This window comes from Cupressus sempervirens, chromosome 3 (assembly GCF_028749045.1).
Source record: "Cupressus sempervirens isolate cs-2001-9-10 chromosome 3, ASM2874904v1, whole genome shotgun sequence".
NCBI lineage: Eukaryota > Viridiplantae > Streptophyta > Pinopsida > Cupressales > Cupressaceae > Cupressus > Cupressus sempervirens.
In genome coordinates, this window is record NC_143120.1 from 449589642 (window position 1) to 449606807 (window position 17166).

Here is a 17166-nt window from a genome sequence, read left to right on the forward strand (position 1 = left end):
TATTTTGATGATTGTATATTTATATTAATTGAGAATCTTTGTTGAAATAAGAATATAATGAATTTTAAAAACTTATTTTTATGTATTTTTATATTACTAATTTAGAAACTTCTTCTTTTATTTGAGAGTTTTGTATATATTACTAATTACTAATTTTTAGTTATTCATTAAGAATTTGGCACATATTATTAATTAATATTTATTACTCTCATTTATAAAATATTTAAATTTAAAATGATCTTTTAAATTATATCTTAAAACTAAAAAAATTGATTGTTAAAACATAAAATGAAAGGCAAGAAAAAAATTTAGTTGTCATTGAAAAATCATATGACAAGCAGGGGCGACTGTCAAATTCTAGGTCTATTTGGAAGACTTTAGCGACACCCGTCCATGTAACAAATACTAGTTAGATCATCTTCTCCTGTCTTTCGACAATCATGGGATCTGCTATTTTGAGATGGTTTATTTATGGGCAACGTGGCTATTTAGTCAATAGACTTTTTGAGTGTGGGCTAGGTCTGGAATTTGATGGTCGTATTGGTTGTTTTAACACTTTTGGATTCTAAATAACTATTAACAATAAATTTATTACTAAATCATCTATATTTATTATAGGCAACTCAAGATTTTAGCTTAATCGAGATTTTATAATATTCAGGATATCATCTATGTAAACTTAGCCCATGGTAGTATTTTTTTTCCCAATATAATAAATGCTTGCAAATATGTAAACTCAGCCCATGGTACTATTTTTTAAAGAATATAATATATGCTTGCAAATTGACTACGACACATGACAGATGTGGATCTACCAAAACGTCTTTTGTTGGGGAAATGCATAGATTGTCTTTAAGACTACATTCTCCTCTAGGGAAAAGGCAGTCCCATATCCATTTATACCTTTCCCAAATTTTTATTAGTTCCTGTCTTTGGCAGGATACTATTGTTTTCATTTAATTCAATTTTTCAATTTAACTGACCAATCAATTTATTAGGATTTCAAAGATTAAAAGAAACTTCAAATGTTTATATCTTTTTCTAATTTTTCATTATTTTATAAATCACATTTTTCATTCATTCTATTCGACCATACTATTTTTGGCAATGAAAAAAATCAATTTTCTCTAACAAAAATACAAATGTTTTCTAACAACTCTATTAATGAATGCATTAATTACAACTTTATCTTTTCCACATTTGTGACAAGTGGATTAACTTTTTAAGAAAAACATCATTTTTCTCTTCATCTAATCAAATATTAATTATCCCTATCTAGTTTCCTTACCAAGTTCAAATATAGAACTAAATGTTTTATATTTCTTATTTTAAATATATTTATTATTAGTTTTACATTGATGTTTATTTTTGTGATTTGTAAAATGTTATTTCTTCAAGTTTACACTATATTTTACTAGCTACTATTTTCCAATCTTATTCTAATTAATCTTTTTAAAAGAAAACATCATAACTTGCTTTTTTGTGAGCTGCCTAAATTATAACTGATTTTTGAAACTAAGAAACTAAATTAATTATAATTTAAATTTATTTTATTCTCATTTAAATATTTATTTTTTATTCTAAATTGTAATTAAATTAATAAATAACAAAAGTATATTTTTAAGAATCTAATTATTTCATAAATTTTTACTAAAAATATTTATAAATTTTGTTATAAAAAAATTTATGAGAAATTTGAATAATAAAGTCTTTTTAAAAAAAAATACTTATATATTTTGATTTTAATATTATTTTATAATTTTAAAACATATTTTATATGAAATTTAGATATCATTGCTATTTAACTTTAAAAAACATATATCAAGCTTTGAAACTTTTAGTAAGTATAATTATTATTGAAATGGCAATCATTATTAAATGTTCAATATTCTGCAACGATTAAAGTAATAATTACAAGACTTAGTTTTTTACATATGAAAGAACTCAAAATTGAATAATGATATATAATTTAGTCATAAGTAAATCAATCATACCAATACTATTACATTATTTTTATAAGCCAAAATTATTATTATGTTATTACGATCATTATTATTTTTCTTTGATTTGTTGATATTAGATTTATATGATTTAAGTCAAAAGACATTTATTATTTGAATATTTCTTAAAATGACATAAAATTTTCTATTTTCCATCTATAATAAATTATCAAAATTTTAATTTATTTAGTTTAATGTCAAAATTTACAAACTATAAATTTTACCATTAAATGTATAACTTCACAAACTTCACTCAACTCCTACCCCACAAACCACCACACTAATAAAGGTAAGAACTTTGGCGCTTGTGCCCCTTGTTTTAAGTTGAAATTGTTGAATCAGGCAAGAATTCACATCTTCCCATAATAATAGTATCCTGCAACATTTTCCATGGACCTCCAACATGATTATAAAATATTTCGCCCAAGTCTTTTTATCTGGTTATATCTCACACAACTCTAAGAATTATGAAAAAATAAGGGCCAATAATATTCGTTATTGACACAGTTGCCAGCACAAATTCTTGTGAACTTGTATTTCATCAAATTCATCATGAGCAATGTGGATGGGAAGTTCTGAACTATTCAAAAAAAGTGTTGCAAAATATGAAGGTTAACTCACTGTTGACACAGAAATAGCTTGATCATATACAAAAAAATCCCTTTTCAAGTACAAGATTTATTACAATAAATGGTAGATTTAGGGGGCCGTGTTGCACCGATTCCTGCAGTCTATAAAAAAAAAAAAAATTTAAAAAAAAAAAAAAAAAAAACATCGAACCTCATGCTATCTCTACATTATTGTGAAAAAATTCCTCCCCTAAATGATAACGATGCAGAAATGGGAAACTGACAATCCATTTTTTCATCTTGTAAGATGCCCTCCTTGAACACTTTGCTCCTAAAACGAATGTGATGGATCATGTGACCCGCTTGGAAAAGAACAGAACCAATAAACCAATATTAGTTAGCCTGTTCAGAATTCACAAGACAGTCTATACTTTAGGTCCTCAAAACACATTGAATACAGTAATGTTGCAATCAAATTCCTGGGTTCTCTTATTCTGGTCTGCCTGCACCCACAGTAAGCGATGACAAAAGACCTGCGGCCTGTACAGGTAACATATCACCAAATGTAGACATGGCAGCTGCTGATTTGTCCTTTAGTCTACCAACTTGACCATCACTTAGCATTGAACCGAGCCTAAATGTTCCCTCTCCAAATCTGCTTCCGACCTAACAATTATTTACACCTTCACAATCAATTGCTGGACATGGCTAAATAAAAGAAAATGATAACATATTGGAGTAGCGAATATTTCCAAAGCTAAATCTAGAAAATGCAATTGCACAAATGGCAGTGGATGGTAAAGGATTTCTCAAAATGCTGTAAAATGAGTTAAGTACCTGGCTCATGAGTGACTTCAAAAGAGGTGTTGCAACTCCAAAGCTTGTTGTGTCTTCAAAATCAAACTTTGAAGAGAGGTTGCCATTTCAAAACCCTTTCCATGAACTCCGTGCAGTAAAGTCATCTGAGAATGCCTGGTGCATTGCGGATGAAGACGTTCCATTTGTTAAGATCATACTGAAAATCCATCAACTAGAATTTACGAACATGTTCTTTTAGTTTACAAAAAAAATTGGTCCTAAGAAATATATTCTATTTGTTCTACAGAAATATTATGTAATCTACGCAAGCTGAAAAGCCTAATGTGGCAAACATAACATTCAATACTTTGGGATTTATGTTATTTATTGTTGAATGGGAAATGATCAAGTGATAAATCATCAAAAGGGTTTTCATTATGGAGGTTCATGTTGGAATCCCTTAGATACATGTTACATGCAACTATGTTCAAATGTCTAAATAGTTCGCGACATCCCCAGAACATCTTTACAAATTTTAAGAAAGTTTGTATTTTGCTGAGAGAATATTTTGCAAAGATAATCCTGCTCATGGCAGATAGGACAAAGAGGTCAGATTTGATAGATCTGGAATATTACCTGACAGCCCACAACTAGATAGTTGAATCTGGGTGAGATTGTGAAGACCGCTGAGTGCCTCACCCCAGCGCTTCAAGCCCATTGTCAGGTTCACTTCATTCATTCTCAAGAATTCAAGGCTTCTCAGACCTTTAAAACTAATAATTTGTGTATTTGAACTTCTTAATATGCATTATTTTTTTATTTCCTCACTTAAAGACCAAATTTGATAGTATACATTAAAAAATTATTCAGACAATATAAAAGGAAGTTATGTTCATGGGAATTTAAAACTATTTTTCAAATTAGATTAAGCACAGTGTGATAATAGTAATACATCATACTACTGTCAACTTATTTGAATTTTAAAACTAATAAATTGTGTATTTGAAGTTCTTAATATGCATTAATTTTTTATATCCTTACTTAAAGACCAAATTTGATAGTTTACATTAAAAAATTACTCAGACAATATAAAAGGAAGTTATGTGTAACGGTTCTGACAGAGCAATATGAAACCACTCTGATTGTGCAGTCCAATCATTGCGACTCTTCCTCTTCTTAACCCTTTCATCTCTCATTGAATGTGATTAAAAGAATAGGTATAACAGTTATTTGTTGTTGTTTATTGTAATGTGTGTTTTATCTAATAAGAGAAATTCCCCTGCGTGAAGAGTGGATGTAATCCAATCTAGCTGGATGAACCACTATAATTTCCATGTCTATTCTTGAATCTTTGAATTATGTTTTTAGTTTTTCAGTTCTACTTTATTTCTGTATCTTTTTATTTTAGCTCAACAATTGGTATCAGAGCTTTAAGCTCGTTTGATTTTCTAAAAATTGATAAAGATTTATAGACGCCGTGGATGAGGTGGATAAGTGGAAAATCAAAAAAAAAATTGGGCAAAACTTTGGGCTGTGGAAAGTGTAGATAGAGTCTTTGCTCATCAAGCAAGATTTACAATCTGCATTGCTTGGTAAGGCAAAGGGAAAAGGATCACTGACAGACGAAGAATGGGAAAAAATGGATTTGAAAGCAAGGACAACGATTTTCTTGGCACTCTCAAGTAACGTTTTGTTTAACGTTTTAGCTGAGAAGACAACTAGAGAGTTAGTTGAGAAATTATCTTCATTGTATGAGATACCTTCTGCTTCAAATAAAGTTTTTATATTGAAGAAGCTATATAATTTGAAAATGAAAGAAGGGGGAGTAATGTTGAATCATCTGAATGAGTTTAATACATTAGCCAGTCAACTCATTTTAGTTGGTATACCATTAGATGATGAAATAAAAGCTATTTTATTATTATGTTCACTTTCAAATAGCTAGGAAGGCGTAGTAATGGTTGTGAGTACTTCAATAGCAGCCAAGAACAAACTAAAATTTGATGAAGTCGCAACTACATTACTTAGTGAAGACATGCGAAGGAAACACCACGAATCCTCTTTCGGTGATGCTCTAATAGTTGTGAGTACATAGAATAGAGAAAGAAGTCGTGAAAGAGGTAGAAATAACAATAATAATGGAAGAGGCAGATCGAATCATCACACAAAGTCTAGAGGAAGAAATGGCACCTGTTGGTTTTGTGGTAAACCAGGCCACACCAAGAAGCAATGTTAGAATTACAAGAAGGCTCAAAATAAAGTAATTCAAGACGATGTAAATGCTGCAAGTGATGGAGCTTTGGTACTTGCAGCTGGTGACATGGATTCAAGTTCATGGGTTCTCAATTTTGGCGCATCTTTTCATGCTATTCCATGTCGGAGTGTGTTCACAAATTACGACGAAAGTATGTTTGGTAAAGTTTTTCTTGGAGATAACAAAGAATGTGACATTGTCGGCAAAGGGGATATTTTATTATCACAGAAAAATGGCAATCAATGGCTCTTAAAGGATGTTAGGCATGTTCCTACACTTAAGCATAATTTGATTTCAGTTAGTCAGTTGTATACACAAGGCTGTAATGTAAATTTTGATCTTGATCCATGGAAAGTATCTAAAGGTCAGTTAGTTTTGGTTAAAGGTAAGAAATCTGGAAGTTTATATGTTTTAGAGTGTAATAGTGAAGTGGGAGCAACCATGGCAGTTGTGGAAAGTAATGCTGAACTTCGGCATAAGAGGCTCGGTCACATGAGCAAAATAGGTCTTGAAGTCATGCTTCGAAGAGAACAACTTCCAGGTTTTAAATCTATTGATCTAGAGTTGTGTGAGCATTGTCTTTATGGCAAGTAAAATTGCACTAGCTTCATAAGGACGGGTCATGAGAAGAAATCTTCTCCATTAGAACTTGTGCATTCTGATGTTTTCGGTCCTACGGAGGTAACTTCTCTCGGTGGTGCTAACTATTTTGTCACATTTCTTGATGATTGCACTCGAAAAGTTTAGGTTTATATGTTGAATAAGAAATCTAAAGTATTTTCAAAGTTTAAAATTTTTAAGGCTATGGTGGAAAATCATATCAAAAAAAGGATTAAATGTCTACTAACAGACAATGGTGGTGAGTTTTGCTCTTTGGAGTTTGATAATTTTTGTGCAGATCATGGTATTCAAAGGATTAAAACAATCCCTTATACACCTCAAGAAAATGGTGCAGCAAAGAGGTTGAATCGAACTATCTTGGAAAGGGCTCAGTGTATGTTATCTAAAACTAGTTTGGGGAAAGAATTTTGGGTAGAGGCATGCAATACAACAGTTTATTTAATTAATCGAGCCCTTTCATCATGCCTTGATTTTGATATTCTAGAAGAGAGATGGATTGGTAAAAGAATTTTATTTTCTCATTTACAAGTGTTTGATTGTGATGCATAAGTTCATGTTCCTAAAGAGCAGTGAATGAAATTAGATTTTAAATCTAAAAGATGCATATTCTTGGGGTATGGTGAAGATTAATATGGTCTTAGATTGTGGGATCTAGAAGTTCAGAAAGTTGTTCGCAGTCGCAACGTTATTTTCAATGAGAAATCATTCTCAGGTTTGCAAATTCTAAATCATCCTACTGATTACATTCAATTTGATTTATTTGATAATGGGGGACAAAATAAGAGGACTCCTCTAGTTACATTTAATCCTACTCCTAGTATTATGTCTTCACCACAATATGGTCTCCCCACTTCTACAAAATCTGCAGCTTGCTCAATATCTAATTTACCTCTATCTACTAATTCTCCTAATTCCATTGCCACAAAGCATTAAATTTATTCCCAAACACTCACCGGCAACAGTCCTCTACATCTGAAATTGATATAGAGAAAATTGCTCTACCAAGCACTACACCCATCCCGTGCCAACACACCATGCCTCTATCTCTATTTTCTACACTATTGCATACAGCTGAACGGCTGCATAGCATAACATCTCCTGCATAAGACATTACCTTTCACTCTGCCACATCGCCAGTACAACTAGATTTTGATGGTCCAATTCAGTCGCAAGCTCTGCAACAAGGGATCGATGGTGTCCAAATCAAAGTTGGAAATACAAATCGATCCATTAAACAAGGAGATGTTTATACAGAAGATATCAGTGAAGTCCCACAACCAAGGAGATCTACCAGAGATCAAAAATGACCTCGCAAATTTGATGATTATGAACTTTTATTTTCTTTGTGTTCTGATCAGACAGAACCACAGACTTTTAAACAGGCTTGCAGTGATTTAAATTCGGTACATTGGCTGGATGCTACGAATGATGCAATAGAGTCATTAAATGCAAATCAAACTTGGGATTTGGTTCCTCTTCCACCAAATCATAAAGCTCTAAAAAATAAATGGGTGTATCAGATAAAAGAGGAGGATGGAGGACATGAAAGGTACAGGGCTAGATTGGTAGTGAAGGGGTTTGCTCGACAAAAAGGAGTGGATTTTAATGAGATCTTCTCTCCAGTAGTTAAAATGCAAACCATTCATTTGGTTTTGGGCATGGTAGCAACTTGGGATCTTGAGCTTGAACAACTTGATGTCAAAACAACATTTCTACATGGGGATATTAAAGAGGAATTGTATATGGAGCAGCCAGAGGGATTCATTAAATAGGGGCAAGAGCATTTATATTGTAGATTAAAGAGGAGTCTATATGGGCTGAAGCAGGCTCCACATCAATGGTACTTAAAATTTGATAACTTCATGACACATGAAGGATTCACACGCTGCGAATCAAACCCATGTGTTTACTACAAAAGGCTTTCTACTGGTGAGTTTGTGATTTTACAACTATATGTTGATGATATGTTGACTGTTGGAAATAGTATGAGAGTTATTCAGGAGCTGAAGATGCATTTGGCTCTTCATTTTTCCATGAAAGATTTAGGGGCAGCAAAGAGGATTTTTGGGATGGATATAATCCGTGATAGACATAAAAGAGAAATTCGATTATCTCAAGAAAAGTATATTCTCAAAATTTTAGAAAAGTTTGATATGTCAAATGCTAAATCGGTTGCAACTCCATTGGCTAATCATTTTCGATTATTTTCTAAGATGTGTCCTTCTACTTCAGAAGAAAAATCTGAGATGGATGGTATTCCTTATTCTTCAGCAGTTGGGAGTTTAATGTATGCAATGGTTAGCACGCGTCCAGATCTTTCTCATGCAGTGGGAGTCGTAAGTGGTTTTATGTGTAATCCAGGTAAAACTCATTGGCAAGAAGTTCAATGGATTTTTCAATATTTGAGAGGCACTTCCTCTCATGTCTTATGTTTTAATAACAAGACTCCTTATATTTGCAGATATGTTGATTTTGATATGGCTGGAGATTTAGATAAAAGGAGGTCTACAACAGGCTATGTTTTTACTTTTGCCAGGACAGTGATTAGCTGGGCTTCTTGTAAGCAACAAGTTGTTGCTCTTTCCTCTACCGAGGCTGAATATATTGCTCTTACTGAGGGGGCCAAAGAGTTGATATGGTTACAGTGATTGTTTGGAGAGTTGAGATTTCAACAATCAAATTTTACTCTATTCTCTGACAGAAAGAGTGCCATTCATTTGGCTAAAAACTCAGCTTTTCACAATCATACGAAACATATAGAAACTAGATTTCATTTTATCTGTCATGCTCTTGAAGAGGGAAGGCTAGAGTTAGAGAAGATTGATACAAAGGTTAATCTAGCTAATGTGTTTACAAAGGTTGTACGACAAGAGAAGTTTGAATTTTGTAGAGCTTCTCTCGGTGTCGTCATGACATAGCCATAAGGATTCCAAGTAGGGAATATCTCTGTGCAGCACTGATTGGACTTCAAGTGGGAGATTGTAACGGTTCTAACAGAGGAATATGGAACCACTCTGATTGTGCAGTCCAATCATTGTGACTCTTCCTCTTCTCAACCCTTTCGTCTTCCATTGAATGTGATTAAAAGAATATGTATAAAAATTATTTTTTGTTGTTCATTGTAATGTGTGTTTTATCTAATAAGAAAAATTCCCTTTCTTGAAGAGTGGATGTAAACCAGACTAGCTGGATGAACCATTATAATTTCTGTGTCTGTTCTTGAATCTTTGAATTCTGTTTTTAGTTTTTCAGTTCTACTTTATTTTTGTATCTTTTTATTTTAGCTCAACATTATGTTCATGGGAATTTAAAATTGTTTTTCAAATTAGACTCAAGCACAGTGTAATAATAGTAATACATCATACTATTGTCCACTTATTTTTTCAAATAACTGAAATCCTTATTTACCAAAAAAATATTCATGGCTGCACATTTTATTAGTAGAGTTTCTTGTGTGGACTATGGCATCCATAATATGTTCTTATCTACCTAAAACCCCTGGCTACCACAATAGAATTCTTCTCAGCATAGTTATCATATGCCTGATTCTCCAATTATTCCACCCATTCAATTATTATTAGAATATTATTATTTTATTACTTTAATGGTCAATTATGCAATATATTTAATTACTTGTAGCTAAGATCATTTCTACAATTTTCTTAAGTTTCTTATTAGAAACTTTCTATTTTATACATTTGTAAAAAATATATAAATCTCTTCAGTCATTTGTTAATACGTGAATCTTTTACCAATTACTCTCCAGTAATATAGTATCAGAGCAGTTATACACATTTTTTTTTTCTTTAAAAATTCAATAGAATATTTTTTACGATTTTTTGAAAAACCAACTAGATTATTTTCTTGGGAGCTTTTGTATTGCAGAACTTGTGTGATTGCCTGTAGTCGTCAGTAACATCCAAACCACATTTTTATCTACAACCCACATTTTTCATTCTTGTGCAATCATCATTTTTTTTTTTTTTCTGTTAATGACCTATTCTTAGTCATTTTTCTGTTGCCAACAGATTTCTTCCCAAAAAATGGTGTCTTCAACTTAACAGTTGTCTAATGAATGGTTCATAAGGCACAACACTTGGTGAAGGTTTTGCAAATGAGGTTGCAAGCAAAGTGAGTTGAACCATGAAAGAAACTCCTAGTTAAGCATGCTTGAGTTGGAGTAGTACTGGGATGAGTTGCCTCGCAGGAGTCTCTGTGCTTGACCTCTGTGAGCATCACCTAGATCTAATGAGTGCCAAGTGTTTCATCTATTCTCATGAGAGATGGTGCATGTGAGCCACTACTCATCAAATGAGTCAATGAGTTCGACTCAAAAATTACACAGTTGAATCCTGATACCAATATCACTACATTTCTCATGGTCATTTTTCTCTTTCTTTTGACATTTGTTCTCTAAAATCCTGTTAATCACAGCATTACAAAAATGACCTTGGTTTTTATTCTCTGAAAATTTGTCGCTTTTTGGGTGCCATTCTTCTATAGCAGTCACCATTATTGCTGTCATCTAGTGGTTTTAATACCCTTTTGTCTTTGATTTGCAGCAAGGCTTGCACCTTCTACCAACTTCTTTTTGAATATCTACAATTTCTTGAGTTTTATTTCAGATGGCTGGGGTTTCCTTTGAAACTCTCAAATTCTTTGTTGGTTTCAAAAACTAATTGCAGAATCGTGATGGGTTTTTCGAGAGCTCAATTGGGGTCTTAGAATTGTTCGTGCTCCTCATTTTATGTGCCTCAATTTTTGGGCCAAGGGATTTAAGATTCGCTTTCAAATTCTTTTGGGATTCTTCGCAAGGATCTTTGGGTTGTCTTTGGATTTTTTGGGTTCAGCCAAAAAAATTTCTCAAAATTTGTGCTAGTCATACTTCATCATTTTTTCGAAGTCATACTTGAATTTTCCCATGTTTCTTGGATTGGGATTCCTATTTTTGAATCTGTGCTATTGCATTTTTTTGCATTGGGGAACATGCAAGATGGCATCATTGACACATTTAATGTTGGAAGGCAATCAAAGATTCAACAACAACAAGTATGACACTGAGAAGCAATGTAGGCTGGCAATCTTTGAATATCGTCATCTTGAGACAATTGTTTTGGGCACAAAGACTCCTACCACAGTCCGAGCAGATATGGACAAGTTCAATGATCAAAATCAAGAAGTTGTCATGCTTCTCAAGCTCTCTATCACCAATAATATGTTGCCTCATATTCCTTCTAGCAAGTTTGTAGCGGACATTTGAGAACATTTGAAGGAGATGCATTAGACATCTGACAAAAATCAAGCATTCTTTTTAAGAACTAGTTGCTCTCCATCATGATGGATGAACACATGTCTTCATAGAAGCATCGCACAAAGATTGAGGACATTTGAGATCAGCTCGAAGCTATTGGTTGAAAAATGGAGGAAGAAGAAAGGTAGTCATCACCTTCAAGTGTCTACCAAAATTTTGAAGTGTCTACCGAAATCCTATGAGCATTTTATAAAGACTTTCAACATTACTTCTACTAATGTTGATCTAAAATTTCCAGTGTTATCACAACAAGTTTGTTGGAAACAACAATTTGGTCGCAGTGCCACCTTGTGCTCCTCAGAGCATGCCATTTCAGCCAAATCCTTTCACAAGGATAAAGGAAAATCTCAACACTCTCAGTCATGTCAAAGAAAGGGCTCAAATTAGTCATGTGATGCTTCAAAGAAAAAAAAAGGTGCAGTCTAATCATTGGCATAAATATGGCCATTTACTCAAGGATAGTCGCAATCAATTGGCTTTTGAACAACAAAAGTGTTGTCCTACATTTTGTCATCAGAAAATGTTGGTAACAACACAAAAATTTTCAAGTTAGTTCCACATTTCTCTAAGTTTAATTTGATATTCAGTTTTTTAATGTTGATCGATCAATCAACTTCAATTCCTATATCAAATTGTTTTACTCAAGGCTTTCGTCAAGTCTTTTTTGTTTTTCTTTCTATTGAGCCTTTTCTTGATTTTGGAGGCCTTCATCATCCTTTTCTTTACTTTTGAGTTTGTGTTTGTTGGTTTTTAGTCCTTTGGTCTTGCTCATTTCATGTCTTTCACTTTTCCCTTGATTTGATCTAACTTAGAGCCTGATCGGAGTTGTCTGTCAAGAGATATGGTTGTTTAGTGTCTCAAAAGTGGACCTTTTCGATGCAACAGCACAAAGAGTGAATATCATGTTATATTTTCAATTTGACTTTCACTTTTTGAAAAGTATAAATTAATTTCACCTTTTGTTATGTTTTTAAGTTACTTTATCATTTAAATATTCACTTAAAGTAACTATAGTGTACTTTATGTTATAATTTTAAGTTGAGTTACTTTTTGATTTTTAACTTTAAGTGATTATATAAACTATATAGTTTCAGTTTAATTTTTGACATTTAAATCAAATGCTCATTTAAATGTTACTTTTAAATGATATTTATGTGTTACATTTTTAATATGATATATAAATATTGTTTATGTCTCATTAAAGTAACAGTTTAATGAGATTAAATTGATATATGTTTGTTAAATACTTTAAGTTATCAAAAGTGGACATTTTATATGTGATTACATGTAAAATCCATCAAAAGTGGACATTTTACATGTCACTACATATAAAGTTCAACTTAAAAACATAATACTATCAAAAGTGGACCTTTTTTTGTGCCATTACATCAAAAGTGTGCACTATCACTTAAAATGTGTCAATGCATTAAAAATGTGAGATACAACTTTAAATGTTGATCAGCTAGATAAAGAAAGGAATGAGATTATGGAGCTTAAAAGGGAGCTTAAGGATACTCATGAGGCATTAGATGATGCTCAATTTTCTCTTTAGGGGACAGAAAATCAGATTATGATCATGAATCACTCTCAAGAACAGGAGGATAAAGAGAGGCAGGAGTTTTCCCTAGAGGTAATTGATAAACTTGATAGCATTCAAAAAATGTATGCCTTGGACAATTGTCCCAAGTGATCAAGTACCCAAGTTTCAGATCACTTTCAGCTTATTGATAACCCTGTGTTTGAAGTTGACGCTGATTGGATTCCGATAATCCCCTGTTTGAGGTAAAAGAAGACTTTCCTTTTGATTATCATGAAAAGGATGATTTTCATTTCAGGATATGGAATCTTGGTATGATTCCTAGCAATGAATATGGGTCACAGGATGGAAGAGGTCAATTGACTACAGTTCTTCATTATTGGATCAGTCCTAGTAGGATTCTCGATTTCACACCATGCAGGAGTTGGTTGGATTGCATACATTATCCTTTGGGTGGTTTTTGGTGTAGTATTGAGGATAGTTATGTGTTGATCATAGGGAATGCTCCTTCAGCTTCATTCTTATTTAGAGTACCTATGTTCTCAAAGATTCTACAGATTGAAGGTGATAGTTCGGTATTTGTTGTGCCCAGGGTGTTGCACTCAGGATATGAATAAAATGGGAGATCATAGTAAAGTAGATACTAGCAAGAGAAGAATGAAGATATGGGAGGCATAAGAGAATGAACTAAGTGGATCATGAGAAAAGATGAATACACAAAAAGGAGAACAAAGGCAAGAGAAAGTAGAGCAGCAAGACAAACACATTGTTAGGGGGAGATCAAACAAAAGAATGCTAAGTCCATTTACTAGTGACATAGTCTTCACCAATATAGGAGAATGAATGGTAAACATAAGAAGGATGGTTTTTTCCATCAAGGAAACTTCACAAAGAAAAAAGGGAGATTGTTGGTAAATGATATTTTGTCATCAATGCTAAATGGGGAGATTGTTGATGTTACAAAATCTCATTGGCATAAAGGTTATAAGAAGTATTTTCATTGATGGAAAAAATAATTGATTGTCAAACTATTTGATGACTAGTCAAAGGAAGAAGAAGACACAAGGAGTTGTAACTATCAATACAAGAGATGTGTATCACACTAATGTAGGCAGAAAAGTATGAAATTTGCTTAATCCAAATCATCGATGAAGTGAGTCACCATGGATGTGATGAGAGTGTAAGGGGAAGAGTGGATGCAAAAAAAGAAAGGAACAAAATGGCATATGCAAGAAAGGGAAAAGGCTACCATTTGTTCATAGATAGACTTGCAGGGCTACCAGTCTAGAACCTAGGTGCAAGGGTCACAGGTTTCTTGTGAATGAACCAAGTATGGGATTCAAAGTATGAATTTGAAAATGAGAGGATAATTTTGGTTATGGGTAATTGTGCCCTAACATTGTAGAAAGAATATAAGAGACCAAAATCAAAAGAGAATGTTGTTGTTTTTGCTGAAGAGTTTGGTTCTCAAAGAGCACAGAACAATGAGGGAGAAGTGTGTGTAGAAGAACTCATGGAGCACAGACTAGCAAGCAAAGAAATCAGAAAGAAAGAGGATACAATGACATCATGTAGTAGATAACCAAGGGCAGAGGTGAGACCAAATAACTCACCAGGTAGATGAGGAGATCAATATATCTTCAACAATACAAAGTGGGGATATACATGGCAAGCCAATGCCACATTTGAGGTCTAAATACATTAGTATGCTTTCTTACCATTGCATCTAATTGTGGCTCTTGATAGGGAAAATTCATTAGTAATCTTAGTGTAAAATCCTTTAGCATGGTCCTTCTTAGAAGCAGACTTGTAAATCCTATACCAAGGTAGCCTCCATAGGCTTATGTAACCCTAATAGATTATAGGAACTCCTAACAAGATGCATTTCCAAAAGAAACACATATAGCTCCCAACATGACACCTCTTTACATGCATTATAAGGGCTAGCAATATATTGTCCCCATCATGATTTTTACCCTCTAACAAAGGGTTTCCACATCTAAAACTCTTTGTGTCAACTTCATGAATGCTTTTGTGTGTGAACTTGCTTTTACTATACTGCATTTATCTTGGTTTTAGCTGTTAAGTGGCTTACATTAAGTATAGTTTGGTTAGTTACCGATCTAGCTTACTAGTCTTTTTGGCTTTTTTTATTCTAAAGTATAGGTGTGTCATTTGGTTTTGTTACTAGTCTTGGTCTTTATTTTGTGTTGGTTTTGTGGTGGGTTGTTGGATGTTTGGGGATGCTAGTTTTCTCTTTTCAATACCGTTTAAATTGGTAAGCTTTTTTTAATATTTTGTAATGATTGTTGGGGGATTCGAGTCCCCTATAAAAATTTAAAAAAATTAACCCTTAATTGAAAACATCTACATCATTTTTTCCTTGAAAAGTTGAAATATCAAAATTTACCTACACTTTGAATGGGGTTTGCCCGCCAAAAGATGAGTTCTATGGGTTGGCTTGTCACTCTTGTTTTTCAAGCATTTGTGAGAATTGTTACATCATTTCTTCACTTTTTTAATTTAATTCCTCTTCCACTAGCATTTTGAAGGATCCTTCTATTCCTTCAATATGTGATTTTTCCATATATGTGATTTTGTGTGTCTCAAAGGAAGATAAGCTGAAGGGTTTCTTGTGCTCAATCCCAATCTTTAATAAGTTGTTTGTGTACGATGGGATATACAAGAGAGAACAAACTCTGATATCACTTATCTAGATTAAGAATTTGGATTACAATACCTAGTGGGAAACATGTGGTATTGTGATTAAATTGATAGCAACAAAATTGAACTCTGAATATGTAAGCCAAAAAGCCATTCATTCTATTCGAGATTTAATTTTATACAAATTTTGATGGATCCAAAGGGTTGCTAGTATCCCTTGGAGATGAAAATGAACATCCAAATATTATCTAATTACAAAATAACTTTTAAAGCTATGAAAAGCTAAGAAATAATATATAAAATTTTAGGCTACTTGTAGAAGTCCAACTTTCTACTCGTAGCTTGAAAACACAAATTGTTAGCTTCGTTGGAAGAGCTTCAAGATTTCTACATCTAAAATAAGAACGATTAAGAATAGCGCTACTCCTTCCTAAAGGTGACAAAGCCAAGAAATGCTCTAAGACCTCTAGAAAATGCAAAATGTAAAAACATAGAAAATAACCAATTTTTTTATATATTTTCCCATTTTTATTTCTACCAACATTCTCTATATATTATCCTGAATTTTATTCTAATCAAGAAGTGGATTGATGCATCTTCTTACAAATTATGAATATATAGTTCATCACCCAAAAGTACCCCTTTTATTATTTTATTTATATATTTTTTCGTAATTGATCTTGAATATTTTTTAAAACACTACAATTTCATAAATTCAAAAGAAAAAATTATATGTATAATGAAAAGTCAAATAGGGCCCACCATAAATTTAAAAAAACCATACTTAAAGATATAATATAGCTAAATATTATTATCTATAAATTTAATTAATATTAGTTTTAAATTTTTATTTTGACTTATGTTTAATAATTAATTTAATTAGTTATATCTGCCTATCAATATTAAAATAATAATTAAAGTTAAGCATAATTAATCTAATTCATAAATTTAAATATGTTTATCAACTTCATAAGTTTGTTAATATTTAAGTAAAGTTATTAAATAATAAACAAAATTTAACAATTATATCAAATATGTCTATCTTTCACAACTAGGCCTTTGCTATGGCTAGAGTGCATTGTTAGTGTTACAATTATGTTATAGGGTTTACAATTAATTTAATTAGTTATATCTGCCTATCAATATTAAAATAATAATTAAAGTTGAGCATAATTAATCTAATTCATAAATTTAAATATGTTTATCAACTTCATAAGTTTGTTAATATTTAAGTAAAGTTATTAAATAATAAAGAAAATTTAACAATTATATCAAATATGTCTATCTTTCACAACTAGGCCTTTGCTATGGCTAGAGTTCATTGTTAGTGTTACAATTATGTTATAGGGTTTACAATTATGATTATTGCTAAGATCATTGTTAGGGTTAAGGTTTATATATATATAGAATTG

At 32.2% G+C, this 17166-nt stretch overlaps 1 protein-coding gene across 1 annotated transcript; it reads right to left on the reverse strand.

Annotated features, from left to right (window-relative positions):
* Nucleotides 1-3022: 3022 nt before the first annotated feature.
* On the reverse strand, nucleotides 3023-3553 carry LOC149567008 (conserved oligomeric Golgi complex subunit 1-like). The gene is made up of 2 exons (XM_089817444.1): nucleotides 3407-3553; nucleotides 3023-3235 (listed from the first exon to the last, which is right to left on the reverse strand). Exons 1-2 carry the CDS (start codon nucleotides 3413-3415, stop codon nucleotides 3059-3061), a joined length of 186 nt encoding a protein of 61 aa, XP_089673570.1. The 5' UTR covers nucleotides 3416-3553; the 3' UTR covers nucleotides 3023-3058.
* Between the last annotated feature and the right edge of the window lie 13613 nt (nucleotides 3554-17166).